At 35.3% G+C, this 24,543-nt stretch overlaps 2 protein-coding genes across 3 annotated transcripts in view; both read right to left on the bottom strand.

The window, feature by feature from the left end:
• Positions 1-422: 422 nt before the first annotated feature.
• Positions 423-24,543, bottom strand: part of LOC132270809 (probable LRR receptor-like serine/threonine-protein kinase At3g47570) — a 31,289-nt gene continuing 7,168 nt past the window's right edge. Inside the window, exons 2-3 of the mRNA XM_059772013.1 lie at positions 1,187-1,578; positions 423-903 (exon numbers count right to left, since the gene is read on the bottom strand). Of these exons, the coding sequence (XP_059627996.1) occupies positions 1,217-1,578 (362 nt within the window). The 3' untranslated portion in view covers positions 423-903; positions 1,187-1,216. The remainder of the gene's footprint in view (positions 904-1,186; positions 1,579-24,543) is intronic.
• On the bottom strand, positions 6,364-9,719 carry LOC132270811 (pleckstrin homology domain-containing protein 1-like). 2 transcript variants are annotated; one of them, XM_059772017.1, is made up of 2 exons: positions 9,132-9,718; positions 6,364-6,715 (listed from the first exon to the last, which is right to left on the bottom strand). In XM_059772017.1, the coding sequence occupies exon 1, from the start codon at positions 9,610-9,612 to the stop codon at positions 9,190-9,192; it is 423 nt and encodes a 140-aa protein (XP_059628000.1). In that variant the 5' UTR covers positions 9,613-9,718; the 3' UTR covers positions 6,364-6,715; positions 9,132-9,189. The 2 variants fall into 2 exon arrangements, with proteins under 2 accessions (XP_059628000.1, XP_059628001.1); XM_059772018.1 differs by lacking the exon at positions 6,364-6,715 and adding an exon at positions 7,609-8,600 and having other exon boundaries at positions 9,132-9,719.

Below are 24,543 nucleotides of genomic sequence, written 5' to 3'. Positions count from 1 at the left end.
AAAATAAAATAAAAAAAATTGGGATTTTTCTATTAGACCAAGTTTAATAATGAGAAGAAAATAAAAATTTTAAGAAGGTTATAAAATAAACAAATAAAATTTTTTTTTAAAAGTTTAATAAAAATTTTGGGGCCTTTCTATTGGCTAGAATTTGATAGTGAGAAGGAAATAAAAATTTTAGAAAGCTTATAGTATAAAGAAATAAAAATAAAAAAAAAAAAATTTGGAACCTTCCTATTGGCAGGGCTTAGACGATTGCCTACATAATCAATAATGTGTCCTCCAGCTTGGCACTTTTTTTTTTTTTTTTTTTTAATTCATTATTTTTTTCAATGATAATGCAATTTAGAATGGATTTCAATATGTAGATCATCACTTCAGAAATGATTTTGTAGGTGACATACATACGTTTGAGTTGTTTTACCACTTTTAATAAGAGGGAGAAAAATGAATTAAAAATATCACCTAATGAGTAAAGTGCCCAACTTTTCAAATGGTATATCCTTATTTGAGTTCCCCTCCCCCTAATTTACCAGGAGAAAAAGAATTTAAAAAAAAAAAATATGTTAAAACTTTAGAGACTCATCATGTCCCACTATACCCAAAATATATGTGAAACTTGATTTCCTTCTTCACTAACCGACAGGAGAGCATTGGGTTAGCCCTAACAAGAAGATACACAGTTTAAGTTACAAATTTGCATAAAAAGGCATTTTTTATCAACTGAAATGTTGAATTTAGACGTACAACAAGTCCAGAAACATTTTATGCAATTGAAGCAAGGAAGATACAAGTAGAACAAATATGAATATGAAATATTTTATGCAGTTGAAGTCCAGAAGATCGTCTTGCTTCTCAAACAGGAGTTACGGATGTCCTTCACTGCATTCAAGCTTCATGTCTCTGTAATATATTTGAGCAACAAGAAGATAAAAGATAGAAATGTCAAGGAAAATAGAAATACATCATAATTTAATGACTTGTGGGTTCTTAGTAACTATATTCATATGTAATTAAAACATGCTGGTGTGTTTTCAAGTTATAGGCAATCAATTTCAATTGAACAATGTTTACCCAAAAGAATTTCAATTGAACAATGTTTGGCAATGGACAAGACTAGTTTATTCAAAAATCAAAAACACCATTAGTAACAGACATGTAATTAGTTTTTTGTTTTGGTTTTTACCTTTATGCATTAGGCTCTGTACGGAGTTCTTCAAAGATTGTTCCTGACCATATTCAGCACACGAACGACATCACTAATGTCCATTCGATCTTGTGGTGACTCCATGGAGCATGCAACTCCTATCTTGATCATGGATGTCAGACATTTCTTTCTGATGTCAGCTCTTGATTCTGTCGAAACCCGATTTCTATTGGGCAATGCTGTTGCTTCTTCTTCATCAATATTCACGAGTATTGGGTCTACAATCTGCATAACATGGTCGGGTAAAGCCGTCCTAGCAAACTTATGAAGGTTAAGGTCAATGGGCCTCTTCCCTGTCATCATCTCCAGTACAACAATCCCATAGTTATATACATCCCCTTTTGGTGAAACCTGGCTTCCTAGACCATATTCTGTCATTCACAAAAATAAAGAAAATAAGGGGGAAAAAAAGAAGTTGATATTTGAAAATGTAACAACCGAAATTTTGATTAAGACAAGTTAAATTTACCTGTAACAACCACACTTGATCAGTTTTGTATGGCAGTCCTGGTGTGGCATAAAATACCAACCAAGATATAGATTCTAACTTGATTTCAAAATTTAATTGATTTCAAAAGTTTTGGTTTCTTCAATTGATGATGTTTTAAAGTAAGGAAAATGATATAGTGTCTAAAAGTTGGACGCTTCAAATTATTTTATGTGAGTGAAGAATGACATGATGACTTTCTTCATGGTTATCTCGCACTTATAAATGCAATTGAATGCGTTCAACTTTCTGACGATGTATCATGACTCTTCAAAGTAAACTTGAAAGAAACAACTGTTATTAAATATATATAAATAGAACAAAAGTTTAGATTGTTACTTGGGGTTGCAGACCGATCCGTTCCCTTTATTTTCAAACTGCTTTGTTTTGGATTTATGGGTTTTTGAAAAAACCGTGCTAGTCCAAATTCCCCTACATGTGAAACCAGGTCACTGTCAACGAAGATATTGCTTGGCTTTAGATCACAATGAACTATTGGTGTTTGACAATGGCGGTGAAGATATTCAAGTGCGCAAGCCACATCAATTGCAATGTTTATTCTTTGAAGCAGGTTTAGGCTCTGAATCTCACTCTGACCGTTGTTTGTTTCGGAGCTTGAATGAAACCACTGTTGTAGACTTCCGTTGGGCATGAATTCATAAACTAGAGCCTTAAAACCATTGCCTTGAAAATCAATACTCGAGCAAGAAGTTATGACCTTCACCAAATTTCTATGTTGGATACTTCTGAGGACTTCACACTCGGTCATGAAACTCTTGGAAGCTCCTCGACGAAGGAGATTTAATACTTTGACTGCAACAAGAGTATTTTCCTCTTGATTAGAATTCCTTTATAGACAGAACCATAACTATCCACAACAATCAAATTTGCTGAAGAAAATCCATCAGTTGCTTTGAGGAGCCTTTTATAGGACACTTTCATGAATGGTTCCTTCAACAACGACTCAGAAGGTTGAACCTTTTTTTCCCTTTCAACACAACAAAACCAGAAAGCCGACACCATGCTAACAACTAGGTGTATTGAGCATGCTACCAGTATCACTCTCGTATTTGCCGAAGGTAATATAGTGATATAGGCATTGAGAGGGTACTAAATATATGCAGCAATGTGATGAACACTAGAGATCGACCTCTACGAAAATCTATTGGTTACTTGATGTGGGATTTGGTAATTGGCTGATGTGGGATTTGGTAATTGGATGAGATGACTCATGCTTTGGATGGGTAAAAGGAAAAGTCAATGAGAATGAATGTGCTGGCAGTCAAATTATGTGTGCTAGAAGTAAAAGAATGACGCTCAACGTGTACGCAATGTATGGGCTGTCAAATGAAAGTAGACAAGTAACTGGGGAATATAAAAGCAAAGCCCAAGAAATGGGGTGTACACGAGCTGTAAATGGTTGACTTCAAAGGCGGTGGTTTTTCCTTTGGCTGAAGACGGTTTTGGATGCCTATAAATCTTAGGCATGATGAGTGTGAAGAAACAACATATGTGAATTGTATTTTTGATATATTTCTCAATGAATTATACAAGATGATTTTTATACAAGAAGATAGAAAACACGATGCTATAATAATGACTACAATTAAGCCAATTGTCTAATCTATATATCACAAATATGGAAAATAAAATCACTAGAGTTGACTATATACGATTCTATAATTATAGAGATCGCTGAAATTAAGTTATTTGAATTTTGTTTCCTTTAACACTCCCCATTACGTTGGAGTGTATGTTAATGACACCCAACTTGCCAAGTAAAGCCTCAAACTGTGATGAACTCAGTGCTTTGGTAAACAAATTTGCTGGCTGATTAAGTGTTCGAACATGAGCTGTTTGTATCATGCCTTCTTGAAGTTTCTCACCGGACCAAGTGACAAATAATTTCAATGTGTTTTGTTCGTTCATGGAAGACTAGATTCGAAACAATATGAAGAGCTGCTTGATTATCATGCTTGATTATCACAGTAGAATGTGATGGATTGTGGATGCTTGATCCCAAGATCATTTAAAACATATTTAAGCCAAGTGATCTCACAAGAAGTTGCTGCCACGGAAGTTGATCGAGCCACCGTTGTTTGCTTCTTGGTTTTCCAAGAGACGGGTGATTAACCAAGCAATATGCAATAGCCAGTAATTGATTTTCTAGTGTCCCTGCAATGTGCCCAATTTGCATCATTAAAGGCTCTTAGTTGGATTGGACTTGTGGCTGATAGAAAAATTCCTTGGCTTGGTGTTTGTTTGAGATATCTCAAAACTCTATGAGCCTTATTAAGGTGTGGTACCCGTGGTTTATCCATGAATTGACTCAAGACATGTACTGCATATACCAAATTTGGTCTGGTGACGGTTAAATAAATCAGGTGACCAACCAGTCTTTGATATGAGGAAGGGTTCTTCAAAAGTTCTCCATCTGATTGAGTGAGTCATATTTTGTTCCATAGGGAATCTTGCTGGTTTGGCTCCAAGAAAACCAGCATCTTCTAGTATTTCAAGCCATATTTTCGTTGTGAAAGTGAAATTCCTCTTGCTGATCGTGCAAAGACATGTATACATCCTTGTAAAGATCGCCATGTAAGGAGGCGTTATTAACATCAAGTTGATGAAGATGCCATCCTTGGGTAGAGGCAACAGCAAGGAGGAGACGAACTGTGACCAATTTGGCAACGGAGACAAAAGTTTCTCGATAGGCAAGGCCTTCAACTTGGCTGTAGCCTTTGGTGACCAAACGAGCCTTGTAACGTTCCACTGTGCCATCCGGATGAAGTTTAATTTTGTATACCCATTTACAACCAATAGGTTAATTTCTTCCCACATGAAAGAGGCTGAAGTGCCCAAGTGTGGTTCGCTTCAAGAGCATTAATTTCACTCTGCATGGCAGCACGCCACTTAGGATCTTGAACAACCTGCAAAAAGGTCTGTGGTTCTTTGGCAAAAAAAAAAAAAAAAAAAAAAACAGAAGAAGAAGAAGAAGAAGAAGAGAGGTGGTGAAAGTACGATGTTTATATGATAAACGATCAGAAAGAAAATTGGATAATGGGTGAGAAATACCTATTGACTTGACCACGACCACGACCGAGGTTGATGAAAAGCCGGAACATGAAGGGAGTTTGGTACTAACGTGAAAATCTCAAAGGTAGCCCGGAGGATGAGTGGAACGTGTAAGCCGCTGTGGAGGTGGTGAATGTGTAACCGGAGGTGGAGAAGTAGGTGAAGAATTTGGCATATGTTCAAGGGATAGTGCAGAATCTGTGAAAGGTAAAGGAGTATCACTTACAAATTGGTGAGGTTTCTACCTCGGAAAGAGTGGCCAACTCAATTGCGAGATCAGGATCAGATGGGTGGTCTAACATGTTGGGTATGACAGTATTGTTTTCAGCAGCGGAAGGTGATCGAAAAAGAAACTGATCTTCATGAAAAACGACATCCCGGGAAGTGAAAATTTTACCAAATACAATGTCATAGATGCGATTCCCCTTTTGGCCATATGGATAACTAAGAAATATGCAACGAGTAGCATGAGCGTCAAATTTGGAGGGACGTTGAGCTTGAGTAAAGGCAAAACACAGACACCCAAATACTCGTAAATGAGAATAATGAGGTTTGACCTGAAACAATAAATCATAGGTAGTTTTACCTTTCATAAAAGGTGTGGGGGTTGTAATACCTTAATTTTTAAAAGGATATAATTAAAATTTAATTAATTTATTTTATTTGCATTTTAATTTGATTTGGTGGCTATGTGTTTATGTGCTATGTGCTTAAATGATTTAATTATTGAACGTGTATTGTGTGTATTTGTGTTATGTAATCTATATGACTTGATTGTATACTTGTTTATAATTATGTGTTTGTTAAATGTTTAATTGTCTATTTTTGTTTTATTTTATTTTATTTTTAAAATGAATGAATTTAGATAAAAATAATAGACCAACCAAATAGGTCACATGGACTACTTGGATAGGAGCCTAAATGGGTAAGATTATGACTCATGGGCATTGGTTTATATATATATATATATATGGATATTATTATTAATACTAATGGATGGAGTGGTTATATGTATATAGTAATGAGTATATATGTATATGTATACACGTGTATTACTATGGAATGTATTATTAGTATTTGTTATTATTAATAATACATGGTAGCTTTTATTATATATGTATATATGAATCATTATATATATGATATTATTATTATTAGTATTATTATGTATGTGTATATAGATACATATATATATATATATGTATGTATGTATGTGTATATAGATATTACGTATCAGAGGAGTTAAATGATTATATTTTAGTTTTATTTTTATTTCATTTTAAAGGATTTGAATTATAACCCATGGACCAACTAGATGAGTATTGAACTATTTGAATGGAATTCTACATGAGTTGAATAGTGACCCATAAAAATTAGTATTTATATATAAATATAATGAGGTGTGTATATATATATATATCTATATTATTTTCATTAAAAATAATATTTTATTAAATTAGTTACCTAGTTTGTAAATTGTCATATGTTAAGTTTAGAGGAATAGGTAATATATTTTACCTATATATATACCTAGAGAATAGACCTAGAAAGAGAAAACTAGATAGAGAAAGAATGAAGAAGAAGAAGGACCATTAAATGAGAAGAACAAGAAAGAACGAGTTTAACTTTCGAATCAAGTTCTTTGTTTTACACGTCTCCCTTATATCTGTGATTTATTTATCTCTAGTATAACTTTAGGGATGTTTAAAGGATAATAAAAATTAGAATCCATGTTTTAATTGATCTAGAATATAGGTTTCATGAATTGTGTTCATAATTGTTCTTGTTGTAATTTTTTTTATAAATCATGGTTGTTCTTGTTGTATGAATTGATAAATTCATAGCTTGGACCTATCTCTTCTCTTCCTTTCTTCCATTCTTCTCCTCTTTCTTTCTTCCATTCTTCTCTTCCTTTCTTCCCTTCTCTCTTCCGTCTCTCCCTTCTCTTCCTGCATCAATCAGATATAATGTCAGGTGGCTTATGATATAAGTAAGAAATGTCTAGGGCATCAAGAACAAAGGTAGCCTTAGAAACCCAAACTAGTGTGGACTGCACTGCTGCTGTCATTTAATCTTAAAACTAACTACGACGGGACTACGAATCTATGACAATCTTGGGTATTAATCGAATACAACGGGCTTAGTCCATACGGAGGAGTAACTTTAGTCATAACATCCAAGCATAAAGGGAGCAAAACAAACGTATCATGGTTTATCCAATGGGTGCAAACAACAAGACACTGGTCTTAGTACCCCAAACCCACCCATTGAACTAGATATTTGGCACCCAACTATCACGAGGAATTCAAAATCACAAGTTGGGAAGCAAAGGGCTCAGTTGTCTAAAGATCTAAATGCTTATTAAACTTCCGGTTACCCTCTTTTACCATTATAAGCTAATGCACGGGAATTAGAGTGGCCTTGATGTAGTTTGATAATTTTTCATGTAGCTATGAAATAAAATGCAAGGCTTACAAATCCTGGATGGAAGTGGAAATAATGTCAACCTTTTTAGAAAAACTAAAGATACTAAACAACCTGTTAGAACAACAATAAGAAAGATATCTATATTGTTCAGATCCTTGCTCCTAAATAAAGATAAGAGATTCCTTTTTTGATAAGTCTTATGTAAGAGATTCCTAATATAATGTCTGAAATAAGGATAGGATTTGAGTATAAACTCCATGAGTTTCAAGTAGATTTGATCTTTTAATATAGGATATGGCATGATAAGGTAGAGACGCTGAGTTTTATACATTATAATTGTCTTTAATTTCTACAGATGATTCAGCCAAGAAGGTCTCTACAGATGATTCAGCCAAGAAGGTCTCTACAGATGATTCAGCCAAGAAGGTGGACTCTTTGAAAATCTTTAGGCTATGTTCGGCTGCATATAATTGGGGTCTTGGAATTGGAATGGGAGAAAATTTTAGTTGAATTTTTTGTAATTTTGAACTAAACTTTTCTCCAATTCCACCAATTTTAAGTCCATACAGCCGAAGACAACATTAGTGATTTTCTGAGTTATCCCTAGCCATGTCTCCTTTATATTAATGTAAACTTCAAGCTGGCTCCTAGATTTCTTTCGTACACACGTATGCATGTACCAAAGGGACGAAAAGAAAATGAAGCTGCAATCATGTACATGAGACACGTATGGGCGTACCTCCAATTTAGTTAAGACATTTATCACCAACATGAACTCAAGAAAGCAGAGAGTTTAGGAAGCCAAAGAAAATTTCAGGGAGTTCCAATCCCTTAAAGGTTTGTTGATTTCTCTCCCTTCAGATGCTACACATTGCACATAAAGGAGACCTTGCCAGGCCTTTTTATTCCTCCTATTGTCAACCCGCTCACTAACTCCCCAACGGCTATCTAATTGAACCCCGAATCAAGCTAGGGATCCAAAATTCCAACAAAATGTGGCACCATTTCCCAGAAACCTCGCAATCAAGTAATTAACACTTTCCACTGAAGCTTTGCACACTGTATAAAGTTATCTATCTTGCTGAACATTGTCCAGAAAATAAAGGTCATCTTCAAGCATTCAACACAAATATCCCTTTCCAGGGAAAGAAAGAACCCCAACAACAAATCTGCCCATGACTTCCAATAATATACCATTTTCCAACTTCTTCCGCCTAAAAATATCCTCCCCATTTCAGTATTTTCTGAAGAACATGTTGAACATCTACAAGAACACCTCCAGAACCACCTCCAAACCTCACTGCTCCGGAGATTTCAACCTTGAATAAACCATTAAAATGTTTCCCTTCCTTAATTAGAAGAACAATCCCAACATCTCTAGATTTGCTTACCATCTCACGTCAATATCTACAACCATGAAAAACATAGGTTTCAATTCACTTACCGACTAACTTTATGATAAAACCTAGGATGTTTATTAAGATGAATATGGTTTCTTAAATTTTATTGAAAAGGTACCAAATCACTTCAAAGAAAATTAGTCACGGAGTATTTCAGTCCTTTTTGCCTCAAAAACCATTCTCGGCATAATGGAACTTCAGTATTTGATCAATTAATTTCATTCACTAGGTGAATAGAACCCAGAATTCGACATTCACTTTCTTGGTACAACAAATGCAAAGGGACTATAACATCAAATTAGCAATATTCACCGTACAGCTACTAAACAAATCAAAATCTGCAATTTACACAAATTCTTGATCTTTTGGAGATCAGAAATTGAAAAACCCTACAAGGTCTTCAATTCAATAACACAATCCCTCACAATAAAGGAAAGAAACGACATTTTAGGCATTTATGATATGATAATAACAAAAAAACAGGGTAATCTTACAAGGATCGAACACGAAATAAGTTTAGAAAAGAAAAAGAATATACCTGATTTTACGGGAAACACTGACCGAATCGAACGAACCAGAACCGTCGATCTCAATTTCTATTGATAATCGACGACTTCGTTATCAGTGACGGATCTCGAATGCTGAACGATGGACCGTCCGATTGAATTGATCCAGTCCTCCTTCTCTTTCTCCGAATCGGCGATGAAGTACATAGTTTCGGAGCTAGTGGAGAGCTCGAAAGCGAACTGTTTGTTGAGGACGTCCTCGGCGCCTTTGACGGTGAGGCAGGTGGCCACTGGGATGACGCCACGTGGCCTGGATACGGCGGTGATGGTGGATTGTTTGAACCAGAAGAGCTTGCCTTGTTTGAGGACGAACCAGCGGCGACGCCAGGTCTTGATGTACTCGCCTTGCTTGGTTAGCCAACCAGTGCGCTCTGGGTTCGACCAGAACTCCACGCCGTCGTAATCTTCCGGGGGCTGGGTCGAGCCCATCATGGAATGCCAGAGGCTCGCCATAGTTCGATTGCGATGTCGATGGGAGCAAACAGCAAAGAGGAGTTAGAAGGAGATGACGACGACTCTCTTGTAAGTTGAAAGGTAGGTTTGTTACTGGTTGGAAGTGGATACTATATGATTTTATCTTTATTTTTTATGGATATTTTATATTTTTATTATTATTAGTATTTTATGTATAATGTTCTTTAAACATAATTTGAAAATAACTCATATACTAATCCTTTTCACAAATTGTCCAAATTTATGTAAGAAGTTATCAAATTTTATATATATTTTTTCGGAAGTAGTTGTCAAATGCCGACAACCTTCTCTCATACTATGCAATCACCTAATACCAAGTGCATTCCGCGTCCTCCTTGGCGGCCTCCAAATTTTGGAAAATTGGCTCTACATATATGTCATGACTCATTTCGTTTTGCACGCTATTGGCATTCACAATTTTCTAAATATGTTTACACAGTTAGGAAGTTTACACACTTAGGAAGTGTTCATATCTATAAATGTCAACAATTTTTTTCTAAATTTTTTTCATAATATGACATGATATTTGATTAAATCTATAACGACCCAAAAAAGTATCAAAATAATAATAATAAAATATATAAAATTTCGGCATGATCCTGGCAGAAAAAGTCCCTCAAAAACTTGTTGAAATACATAAAAATGCAATGGCCTCACTGCGCTTAAAACTAACCTATCATATCTCAACGCACAATACAATTATTATATCACATTCCCAAAATGATTACATTCATATAAAAAGTCACGTTCCTCCATCTCATCCAAATAAGGAACACACGTTAGTTATATCAAATTATAGTCCATAAATATAACAAAAATTTTAAAGTTCAGAACATTATACCAATTAAACTAAGTTTTACAAAATAGTTAAGATTACACTTACAAAATATTATAATTCTAATTCAAAAGATAACAAAATAAAATAGATCTTCAATCTCGTCTAAACTTGTGGTGGATCGTCATCCGCCACCTCTTTTCTATATCCTGAAAAATGTTAAAAATAATGGGGTGAATATAAACTCAGTAGGAAGTGTCTAAGACACGCTTCTTATGACCCCGTGAATTCACATAAGGAATGGGTAAAAAGGAACGGGGTCATACCATGGGGAATACATATTTTCAACCTGAACAACTAATATGTAACAAATGTCAACCAATTACAAATTTCCCACAATGTCATGAAGTGCAATATTATACAAATGTCGCTCCTCATTTCTGAAACATTTCCGTTTCAACTTCCAAACCGTTAGTGTAATCCGACCTAAAGCACATCCAAGGCGTCACGAATGGAGGGTTGACTAACTATCCACGACCACAAGGCACCTCCAAGGCGTCGCATCCGGCCTAGTTAGCTCAACCATACTCCCTTCTAGACTACACTAACAACACGGACCACTAGGCGCCTCTTAGGCGTCCGATTTTCGCAAACACTTTTAGAAATACTTTCCCTAAAATTTATTTCCTTTGTTTTGAAAACATTTTTCCCTTTTCTCTTCCCGATGGATGCAAGAATGCTCCATGCTTCAAATCATCAACTCAACAATAAAAATTTTTACACATACTATCCCACATAAATTTCTAAAACACAATACTCATGCTTTCAATCAATCATCAATTTAACATGGTAAGCATTTAAGACATGAATTTAACTTCATATAGGAATATATAATCACTACATAACAATTAACAAGTAGTCATGTGTTCCATATCTAACATCTAAACAATCCTTGCCAAGATTATACAAATTGAGTATGCTTGACATCAAATTAAGAAAGAAAACTCACAAAAGTACAAGAATTTATGCATTAGAACACCTCTACCTCAAATTTGTAGAAAAACCCTCAAAATGGGTCTCAAATTCGAAATCCTAAGGGAGGCCAAAAGCTGAAATTGTTTGTACTCACACGTAAATCTCGTCGTGCTCTCCGTTTTACCGCAAACGGCTTCCAAAAATTCCAAAAGGTGAGAAAGAAATTTGAGATTGAAGTTTGCTTTCAAGAGAGAGAGAGAAAAAAAAAAAAAAAAAAAAAAGATGAAGATGATGAAATGTGAGGGGAAGAGAGAACCTGCGGGGAGAGAGAAAAAATGAGACCAATTTATGGTTTCTTTGCCACCAAATGGGTTAGTGGTGGGTCTCACCACTTCCAATAATCTTTTGATTTATTATATATATATATAAAACAATTAACAACATTACATTCTCCCCAACTTTAAAAGATTTCATCTCCGAAATCAAGCCATACCTAAGGGAGAAAACAATTCTGGATACTTGGAGTGAACTTCCTGTTCGAGCTCCCAAGTAGCCTCCTCAACTCCGTGATGCCTTCAAAGAACCTTTACCAATGGTATCGTCTTTTTCCTCAACACCTTCTGCCGTGTGTTAAGGATCTGAACTGAACCCTCCTCGTAGGAAACATCCTTATCAATGTCAACCTCAACCCAACTCAAAACGTGAGATGGATCCGATTCGTACTTCCGTAACATTGATACATGGAAAACATTATGGACCTTGTCTATTTGCGGTGGCAATACTAATCTGTAGACAACCTCTCCTACACGGTCCAAGATCTCAAAAGGTCCAATGAATCGTGGCGACAACTTGCCACTTTTCCCAAACCTCATCAACCCTTTCCGTGAAGAAACTTGAAGAAAAACGTGGTCTCCCACCTCAAAGGATAGCGGCTGTCTCCGCCTATCCGCATAACTCTTCTGTCGGCTCTGAGCTGTAAGCAATCTCTGCCCGATCAACTTAATTTTCTCGGTAGTCTCGAGTACAATGTCAGGTCCTAAGACGGCTGTCTCGCCCACCTCAGTCCAACAGACAAGAGACCTAGAAAGTCTACCATACAACGCCTCAAATGAAACCATCTGAATACTCGCCTGATAACTGTTGTTGTAGGCAAACTCAATAAGTGGAAGGTGATTCTCCCAACTACCACCCAAGTCAAGTACACAGGTCTGAAACGTATCCTCCAAGATCTGAATGGTATGCTCCGACTGGCCGTTTGTCTATGGATGGAATGCCGTACTAAGGTACAATGATGAACCAAACACTGCTTGAAGTCCTTCCCAGAACTTCGAAGTGAACTTGGCATCCCTATCTGAAACAATAGCCACTGGAACTCCATGCAATTTTATAATCTCTGTCACATAAAGTACACCAAGTGCCTCTGCGTCATCTGTTGCCTTAATAGGTAAGAAGTGAGCCGTCTTGGTCAATCTATCAATAATGACCCCATACGGCTTCATTTCCCCTCCGTGACCTAGGAAGATCTGTCACAAAATGCATTACAATCTCCTCCCATTTCCACTGCGCTACCGGCAATGGTTGCAATAAACCAACTGGTCTATGGTGCTCAGCCTTCACCTGCTAACAGATAAGTCACTTAGCCACAAACTGTGCAACGTCCTTCTTCATTTCATTTCACCAATACTGATGTTTTAGATTGTGATACATTTTGGTACCACCTGGATGAATTACAAAGCGGAAGTGTGAAATTCTCGTAAAACGTCCTCACGATAAATTGTGGGAACAACCAACAAACCCCTGAACCGTATACCTCTAACTGCATGTAAGGTCCAATCCTTCACAGTCTCGCCACTGGAGATCAAAGTGTAAATGGCATCCAAATCCGAATCCTGTCTCTGTAACTCAATCACCTGTCTGACAAGAGTGGGCTGAGCCACGAGACTAAACAAGAATGCTGACTCACTGTCACCAGCATCATCAAAGCAATACAATCCCATTTCAGCCAAATCTTCAAGCATCTTCCACTTTCGAATGGCTAAACTAGCCAAATTCCCACGAGATTTTTGGCTTAAAGCATCAACTACCATATTTGCTTTACCCGGATGATACTGCAAATCAAAGTTGTAGTCTTCCAAAAACTCAACCCATCGCCTTTGTTTGTTGTTCAAGTCCTTTTGGGAGAAAAAGGTACTTGAGACTCTTGTGGTCCAAGAATACCTCAAATCTCTCACCATATAAATAGTGTCTCCAACACTTCAAAGCAAACACGATTGCCGTTAACTCCAAGTCATGAGTAGGGTAGTTAAGCTCGTGAGTCTTCAACTGTCGAGACCCATAAGCCACTACTATACCATCCTGCATTAGTACACAACCCAAACCATCACGTGAGGTGTCATAATAGATCACATAACCCAAGCCACGCTCGGGTATCACCAACACTGAAGCCGTAGTCAACCTTGTTTTCAACTCTTGAAATGATGACTCACAGGCCTCATTCTATGCAAACTTGATCCCTTTCCGGGTCAATCTGCTCATAGGAGCTGCCAAATGGGAAAAATCCTTCATAAATCTCTGATAATAACCCGCTAGACCAAGGAAACTCCGGATTTTAAAGACATTCTTAGATTATTCCCAATTCAGAACTGCCTCTATCTTTGAAGGATTAATTGAACCCTACCTTCAGAGATAACATGTCCCAAAAACTTCACCTCTTGTAGCCAAAACTCACACTTTTCATATTTGGCATACAAACGGTGTTCCCGTAGAATCTGCAACACTATACTCAAATGGACCTCGTGTTCCTCCCGAGTCCGTAAATACACAAGAATGTCATCCACGAAAACTACCACAAACTGATCTAAGTAATCGTGGAAGACGCGGTTTATTAGATCCATAAATGCCAGGCATAACGAATAACTCATAACGTCCATACCGTGTACGGAACGCTGTCTTTGGGATATCCTCATCCCTAACTCACAACTGGTAGTAACCTGACCTTAAGTCAATCTTCAAGAAACAACCGGCTCCCCTTAATTGGTCAAACATATCATCTATCCTTGGCAAAGGATACTTGTTCTTGATGGTGGCATGATTCAACTTCCGGTAATCAATGCACAACCTCAAAGAACCATCTTTCTTTTTAGCGAACAAAACTGGTGCGCCCCACGGTGACACGCTAGGTCGAATGAAGCCTTTCACCCTCAGTTCGTCAAGCTGCTTCTTTAATTCTTCCAATTCAATTGGTGCCATACGATACGATGCAATAGAAATTGGTGTAGTACTAGGCATCAAATCAATAACAAACTCTACTTCTCGGTGTGGGGGTAACTCTGTTAAATCCTCCAGAAACACATCCAGAAAATCACGCACAATCAACGGATAATCAAAAAGAATGTCTGCTGATCCCGACCTCTAACACCGTAGAATGAATGAGTGAGAGGATCACACCGATCTCCCACAAAACAGAAACAATCCCCATCCGGGGTACACACTAAAACTCTGCCCCTGAAACAATCAATAACAGCTCTGAGGAATGACAACCAGTCCATCCCAACAATGATACCGAACCCTGTCATCTCGAGAAAAATGAGATCAAACTCAAGAACACGTCCGGCAATCGTGATGGAACAATTCCTACAAACTCTACTAAGAGCAACTGAACCCCCGACAAGTGTGTTAACACAAAGCGGTCTGTCTTACTGACTAACCTCCAATCCCAATGCCCGTGCAAATGATGAAGCGATGAAAGAATAGGAAGCACCAGAATCAAACAACACACGAGCCCAAAAATGGGACACAAGAAACATACCTCTGACAATTGAAGGACTGGATGATGGCTCGACTGGAATGAGTGCAAACACACGACCCTGAGTCCTTTGCCCCTGAGGACCACCTGCCTAGTAACCAGACTGCTGAGTGGGTGCACTCAAAGAAGCCCCTCTTATGATAACCCTCGATTCTAGAGTCACAGGTGATCAAGTCCGAGCATAGACCTGAAGGATACCAAACAATTAAGTATATAAACAAGCATTTGATTATAAAAGAAATAACTCAGAATAAATAAAATAGCAGAAAAGAAAACTAAATAATAAACCCTCTAAATGAATTAACCAAAACCTTAAATTATCATTACAACTTGAGAATCCATCTAGTGGACCCCTAATGATATTCCAACTGAAACAACTGAAAATAAACATAATCTGAAACTAAAACATAAAGAGAGTCCTACGTAGAACCGAAAGAATGATGTGGACTGTCTCTGCTCAGCACGAACAAACTCTATGTCTAGAACTGACGAACACCTGAAAAATAATAGTGGGTCAAGCCCACGAATAAGTTCTTTCTACGACAACCTAAACAGAGACCGAAGAAACTATATATCTATAGCTAACCCATGCAATAATTGTAAAGTCAATACATACATATACACACTAAAGGAACCTCACTAGACTATAGGGTTGCCTCAACCTGCATAATAAGTAACATGCAAAACGCACATATAGTGGGCATGAGTACCTAGACTTACCAAGGCACACAACTACACTATATCTAGCTACACATTCTTGGCGATATACGCACCCTAACCACTGATCCTGAGGCTCAAGCTCATATCATGGCATATAATTATATATATATAATCCATCCTATCTAGTATAAAGTAATCATCTAAAGTAATCCGCTATAAGTCATTCAACTTGTTTAGTTGACCTAACTTGAATATAAGGAGAACTTAATATTTTAGTTAATTCATTCCCTTATACAAAAATAGGTAGGACTTAACTTCTTTGGTTAATCCGTCCCTAGAATGCCATTGTCCCATACCGGTGCATTAAACCACACAATCCAACAATTGATGTAATACTTAAGGAAGCACATCACAACAATCCAGAATAAACATAATAGTATGATATCATGTTATCACAAAATAGGAATAACTTATAAAATTATTTAAGTTTCCTACATCACATAACCTACACATACTGAATCTTAAATAGACTGATATTTTATTATACAGTCATGTAAGCATTCTCCGTACACAATTCATGTTATACATTTAATCTTAGTTGCCAGAACAAACTAAAGATTAAATCCATTAATTCCTCAAATATTCAAATAGCATACATTGATATATTTAAGTTTGTTTAAAATCTATTTAAACTCATTCCTAATCCTTATTTAATGTTGAGGACTCCTCAAAATCACTAAATAGTAAAACAACGCTGTTTACGAAACTTCTCCAGGTAAGTGTAATACCCCGATATTTTAAAGGATTTATTAATTGAAATTAATTACTCTTATTTTATTTTTAAATGATTTGTTTGAATTATTTGGGTTTGCTTTTATTTTATTTTTAAATGATTTGTTTTATTTAATTGAGTGCTAGATTAATTATCTTATTGTAATTAAGTTATGTGTCACAATTATATTTGATGATAGGTGTGATGTTTTGATTTGTGGAATGTTATGATTGAATTGTTGATTTGTAATGTGTGTATTTATGCTTTCGTGAATTGATTGTTAATTATTTGTAATTATTAGATTTAATTTAATTATTTTATTTATTTAAATTAATTGGATTTGGGCTTAAGGGAGGTTGGACCAAAGGATATGGTCTTGAGCTTGAAGGAGGCCTTATTGGGTTAATTAATAAAGGCCCATGGTTATTTAATTATTTAAATGATCATTTTTGTATTAATTATAAATATATAAAATGATATAAAAATATAATTAATTAATAATTGTTAGAGAAAGATATATATAGAGATATATATTTATGGATATATATGGTTTTATATGACTTAATTAATTAATGGTTAATTATGGAACATATATATATGTGTGTGTGTGTAATATAATATATGTTTATATATATTATATTATGTCCTAGTTGGAATATGATTTAGGTTTCCTAGTTGGAATATGATTTAGGTTTTAATGTGTATAAATATACACATAAGGTTTAGGGTTAAAAAGTTGGCACGTTAAAAAAATAAGGGAAGCAGAGAGAGAGGAAGAAGAAGGGCTACAAGGAGGAGGGCGGATCTGAAAAGGAGGACGTCGGAATTGGAAGAGATAATTAAAGCCTGAAGCGTCGGTTTCGTTTCGAAACCTTCAGGCAAGTTCTTTCTAAGTTTCTTCTTAGAACTCATAAGTTTATCACCTTGAGTATCAGAATTTTAGAGTAAATTTATTAATCAAATAATGGTTAAATCAAAATAATTAAGTACATAAATTATTATATTTGATTTGTGGATGTATCGGATTTTAATTGTGCATATAGGTGTTATATATTTTTAAAATTAAATTTATAGGTTGATCTGTGACCCAATAGGTTGAATAAGGTTTCTGGAATTTTTCTAGCATTTTTGGATATTTTTCTGGATTTGTTTTATATTTTTCTAGCATTTATAGAATTTTATATACAATTATTATGTGTATAAATATAATATATATATTGTATATATCAACTGGACGTATATCGGCGCAAAAATAAGGATACTATAATCTGGTGCGGTGCGGCATAGTGTAATAATGTGTACACGCGATTCTGGGCTGGTGATATATAATGATGAAGGATGGTTGCTTCAGTGTGTTGCGGCTCATCTTATTACGGTGTACCACAAATCTAAGCCATAAAGGTGCTTTGATTGAAGAGGGAGTTGATGTAGTGTGGCGCAGGTGCGTAGAAGCTATGGAGATCCGGTGAAAGCGCATGAGGACTAAATACATTCAGCGAATAGGAGTGCGCCACATCAGCCAAAGGGAGAAGCAGGCGCGTGGCAGCGTGTCTGGAGCACGTGTGGCCATCTGTGAGCTTCTGGTGGTGCGTAGAGGCGCGTGCAGAGGGTTCAGGTGCGTGTGGTGGAGCGTGGGGGCGCGTGAAGAGGTATTTTGGGTCCCGATGAGATCATATAGGATCCGGTGAATTTCCAGAGTTAATTTTAAGCCTGTTAAGGTTCAAATCAGCCACTAGTGGAGATTTTCCTAGGGTTTAAGGAGCCGTTCAGTGTTACTAACATATTTAGTAGCATTTATTTGCGTGGAACAATTAATTAACAATTTTATTATCAATAGAGTTTAATGTATATATATATAACTACAATTATTTATATATATACATGTATATGGTTTAATTAGTTGATGGTAAGCATGGAAGGTTGTATGTATATATATATATTTTTGATATATATGTATATATGTGATTTAAATAATCCAGGATTATTATGGAAGGTTTCATACACATATATATTATAAAATATATGTGTATATATATCATTTATGATTATTAAATATTATAAATTTTATTTGGTATTATCTTGAGTTGTAGATGGTATGGTTGATTTAAAATATTAATAAAGTGGTTATTAAGTAAGGGCATGCTTATAATATGCATGGGAAGTCTATGTATGGATAATCTTATAGTTAAGTTAAAGTTAGTACATGGTTGAATTATAGGCATGGATGAGTTGCCAAAGGCTTAAATAAATGGCCTTATGATTTATGAATAAATTTCATAAATGGGAAACATGGATGAATTGCTATTAAAAAGTATAAATAAATATACTTAAGGAAGCATAGTTGAATTGATAATATATAAATAGATATATTTTTAATGGCATAGTTGAATTGCCATTGCATAATTAAATTATTATGTGGTAGATGATTAAAACTTCATCTATGGTTATTGTATTTATAAGTTGGACTAGAACTAGATATTCTTAAATTAGAATAATCTAGTAATTACAGGTTAGTATATTATTTTATGTGTATTAATAAAATAATATTGGTGGGAAATGGATGAATTGTCAAAGCCTAGATATTGGTTGTATAATTTAAATAATTAAATCATTATTGAGTTTGGATTAAATATAATATTATTTAATTATATTGTTTAAATGTTTAATTAACTGCCTAGGATGGGATGGAGGTTAAGGAACTTTTCTTTAAAAGAAAATGGTGAATTGGTTTAGGAATGATTATTATTTAATCTTTGTTTTAATGGATTTAGAAAATTAATGAACCTAATAATAGATGTGGTTGTTGTATTATATATAATTATTTATATATATACGTATCCTTGTATATTAAAGTTAAAATTCTTTACTAGGTTTGGTTTTGATCAGAGATGATCTATTTATTGGTTTTCAGAGGTCTGGTAGAGTGAACTTACTCATAGGTTGAGGATTCGCAGCTAGGAGACTGTCATTCATCAATCATCTTGTGTACTTTTAAGTAGTATTGGATTATTGGATAATGTTTTAAGGGGTCCTTAAGTTACAGGATTCCCGAGTTGAAATTGTTGGAGAATTATTAATTAATGAAATATTTATTTATTAGTTTCTTCAGCGTATTATTTATTCTTTTATTTCATTTTGTACTCTGTGTTTGTTTGAAATACTTTAATTGTTTTGATATCCCTTGATTTTGTGCGCGGACTTGATCAACCCGTGTTCCGAAATTATAGGGTATCACAGTAAGGCTCAAGCTTTTGTCCTAATTGCTCGAGCACCCTGCTTCAGGCTCGAGCATCCTACTTCAGGGTCGATCTTTACATCCAATTGCTCGAGTTTTTCCTTACAGGCTCGAGCTTTTCATCCATGGCTCGAGCACTGTATTGACGACTCAAACCCTGTTTACGCGATTCAACCCAGAATTCTATTGTTAACCCAAATAAGGCATGTTTCTAGGTTTCATCAATATACAGATATGAAAATACATCATGTAAAACATGTAACAATTCATAAAGTAATCAAATCAAATAATGAATTTATCAATTTATACACAAGAGCAACCATGAAAAATATAATTTATAAAACCTATATTCTAGATCAATTAAATTATAAATTCTAATTTTAATTGTTCTTTACATAACCCTAAGATTATACTATAGATATAAATTTCACAGATCAAAGGAGAAGTATAGGACAAGAACTTGCCTTTAGGGATTTGATAAAAACCTTAACATCCTTCTTCTTCTTCCTCTTCCTTCTTCCTCCTTCTTTATCTCTCTCTCTAAAATATAATACATGACATATTTTCTAGTCCTCTTTTCAACCCTATAGCTATATATTTATAGGCTGAATACTAACCCTATTTCATTTTCCAATCCACATCAAAATAATAAAGAAAATAATAAAATTAAAATACTAAGAAAAAGTAACTAAAAATATAAGTTATGTATAATCTATGTATATTATTTTTATCTAAATAAAAAAAAATATATTAGATTAACTCCAAAGAACTTTCCTTAAATATATATATATATATATATATACACACACACACACACACACACACACATACACTATCCATGGGTAATTATCCATACCCATTAAACCCCTTATTTAAGTAGTTCATGGAACTCAATTGGTTGGTTCATGACTGTGATACCCCTCGATTCTAGAGCCACGGGTGATCAAGTCCGAGCACAGATCCGAGGGATACCAAACAATTAATATGTAAACAAACAAGAATAAAACTGAATTAAGATTAAAATAATAATGCGCTGAAAAACTAAAAAGATAATCCTCGAACCTTAAATAATAAATTAATATAATTTAAATCCGTACAACTCGGGAATCCACCTAGTAGACCCCTAATTCCAAAACTTTAAATAAATTTACAGAATTAAAATCCAAAACCAAAATAGAAAGGAAATCCTATGTAACCGGAAGAGTGAGTGTCTGTATCTGCATCAACACGATCAAACTCTAAACCTGGTACTGGCGAATACCTGAAAAATAGAAGTGGGTCAGACCCACATGCAAGTTCCAATCTACTACAATCCGTACATAAACTCGATACGCAGATACATCCTAGATAGCTCGGCAATATCTACAATAGTCCATAGATATTTAAATACACACTATAGGATGCTCACTAGCCTATAACATAGTTCAGCCTGGGTAAAAGGTGACATATAAAACACGCTTTTCAGCGGCCAAGTACCTAGACCTACCAAGGAACATTAGCTATATCTAGCTACCCAACCTTTGCAATATACGCACCGTAACCGTGATCAGGAGACTCAAGCTCGTTTCACGGTGCCAAAAATATATATATAAATTTCTTCCTAATGCAGAAAGATAAAACAAACATCCGTTATGTCATTCAACTGTTTTAGTTGACAGGACATGTATCCATGTAGGAGTTAACTATTTTAGTTAATCCATTCCGTATGTAAGAAGGGGTAGGACTTAGCTTTTTGATCTAATCCATCCCTGATATGTCACCGTCCCATACCGGTACATATAATACAAATGATCCACCAGTGATGCACATTCATTAAAACATCAAGTATATCCATGAACCAGCATAATAGAAAACAGGTATTATTAAGATCCTATTATACATCCAGTATATGATTATAATCATAAAACTCCTGTTAAATTGTTATAGTACTGTTAAACAATTTACATTATCCACATCCATCCAATTGACAAAACAGAAACTAAATCAGTTCATCAATTAACAACCATAGCAGGGTATAATGATTTAACCATAAATCCTTCCTTTAAATTGTTAAAGTAATGATAACCAACTTAAATTATCCAATTCCATACAATTGATCGAACATAAATTTTAACAGTTCATCAATTAACATCCATAGCACAATATAATAACAAATAGAGTTATAACTGTGCACATTATACTAGACTGCCAAAAATACCTCCATGCTAGTCCAGTTCGTTTGCTAAACCAAAACTAGTAATCACAACCTACATCATCCTTGACAGCATGTCAAGTAATGCTTAAATTACATGATGTCCCTTTAATCCTCACTATAGATCATGTGTCTGATATAACGACACCCAGAAATCTACCCGGAGTACATCTTATGAAACCCCAAAAGTATTCCCATACAAGTCCATTTAGTTCGCTAAAATAAGCTAGCAACTAAACCTCCTACAACTCCTGTCGGCATGCAACCTATCAATTAAAATTACATGACGACCCTAACCATAGCATAAACAACCCTCTTGGAACTGAAACATGTCATTTATATCATTGGTATAAATTCTTAACACTTACCTTTATAGCAGTTCATTTAATTTGCTAGCCAACCAACGATTCCAGTTCTCTTTCCTTCTTGACAGTATTGAACATTCTTATTTTAAAATTTATGTTGTCCATTCCCATGACCTGAATCAATATATCTTAGGTCTTAAACATGCTTTGTACACCAATTTAAAAACCCCCATGAAACTGTAAAATTACCCTTTTGCCCCTGAAGTATCAAAAATTACTAAAAATACCCCCGGAGGGGTTTCTGTTCAAAGGAGCCGGCTCCCCCCATGGGAGCCGGCTCTTCATCTTCCAGAGCCAGCTCTCCCTCATGGAGAGCCGGCTCTACCTTCTTGGGAGCCGGGGAGCCGGCTCCCTTCCCCTGAGAGCCGTCTCTGCTCCACTGCTTCGTCTCTGTTTCGTCCGGTAATCTCTGTGCTTCTAGTGAAGTTCAACATCCCTGTCCAAAATATTTTTAACATATCTAGGGTTCAATTTAAGTTCTTATTGTCCTAGAAACTCCTCTCCTTCTAGTATGAATTAATCAACAAAAATCTAAACCAAAACCAAAAACAGTTTATGTTGCCTCTGTTCTTCTTCCTTGATTCCGGTAAAATTCTAACCTCTGTTCCAAAGTTTCCTTAAAGTTATTAAGGTTCAAGATAAGTCCCAACAGTCCTAGAACACCTCAAGTTTAATTTTTTAATTGATTTACAGAAGTTTAAAACAAACACATACCAGTTTAAGCAAGAAACCGTTTTCAGTTTAAATTAATATAACACAAGTTACAGTCCGGTGAAACATGCATCAACCATTCGTTTAACGAGTTGAATTAAACCCTGGAGTCTATAAAGAATGCACAGAACACAAGTTTATAGGAAAGAGATAGACTGAAACTTGCCTCTAGGTTTCAATTTGAAACCTTCAACCTTCATCTGCAAATTCTGGCAAACTTAACACATTCCCTTCCTCCTTTGGTCATTGCCCCTTTTTCCTCTGTTTTGCCTTCTCAAAACTAATACGTGCATACGGTTTTCTAACCCTAGCAGACTTATTTTGTTCAATATATATAGGCCTTCATTCTATATTTAACCTACTTTAAATGTCGACTAATTTACAAGTCGGCTAAATACTATCCATTAAAGAAAACCCTAACCCTAATCTATATCCACGACCATTTAAAATATAAACCAAATGAGTCACCCAAGCATAACAGTAAATAAAGCAAACAAAAATTAAATAACCAATTGACAAATAAATTATATAAACTAACCAACAATACACGTCACTTAAATCATACTAATAAAATAATTAAATTAAATCACACATAAACAATTCAACAATTAAATTAAATACACACAACTAATAATTAAGCAACTAAGCAAATACACATAAAATAAAATTCCCCAAATAAAACAATCAATTCAAACAACTAAGTCATATAATCAAATAAAAATGAAATAAAAACCAAAATGCAAAATTAAATTCCCATTTTGTCCTTTTGAAAACTAGGGGTATTACAATGACTACTACCTATAACCATTTAAATAAAATAAAATAAAATAAAACAACCATTTCAAACATTTAATTCCTAAACATTAATTACAAGTAAACACCTAACATTTATGTAACCAAAAACACATCTAACATATAATTCAACTAAACAAGTATTTTAAATAAACACATAATCAATTAATTCATATAAACAATTAAACAAAAAGCCACAAAATCAAATAAAGAATTATAAACACCATCAAAACAATTAATAAAAAAAATACCGAGGCTATCCTTTTAAAATTAGGGATATTACACCTCTGCCCGGTCGAGAACTCTTGGCTGATATAGCTGGCTGAGATGGCTGAGGTGGTGGTGGCGGTCGAAATCCTGACTGAACTGTGGCGGACTGCGTCTATTTCGACTATAAGCCTCCACCTCTGCCTGAACCACTGCCCCGCTGTGGACAATCCTTCACCTTATGACCCTGCTGGCCACACCCAAAACACCCACCGGACGCCACCTGAATCTGAATACACTGGGACTTGTGATGCCCTGACTGCCCACACTTGAAACAAATCACCTAAGCTACCTGAGTCTGAGTGCATTGGAATTTGTAATGTCCCAGCTGCCCGTATCTAAAACAAGTAACATTCGGTCTA

Source organism: Cornus florida, unplaced genomic scaffold, assembly GCF_030987335.1.
Source record: "Cornus florida cultivar Cherokee Brave unplaced genomic scaffold, ASM3098733v1 CherokeeBrave_3.0.0_Hap2_Chr08, whole genome shotgun sequence".
Taxonomy (NCBI): Eukaryota; Viridiplantae; Streptophyta; class Magnoliopsida; order Cornales; family Cornaceae; genus Cornus; species Cornus florida.
Note: the sequence above shows the minus strand (reverse complement) of the source record. Positions and strands in the feature narration are given on the sequence as shown.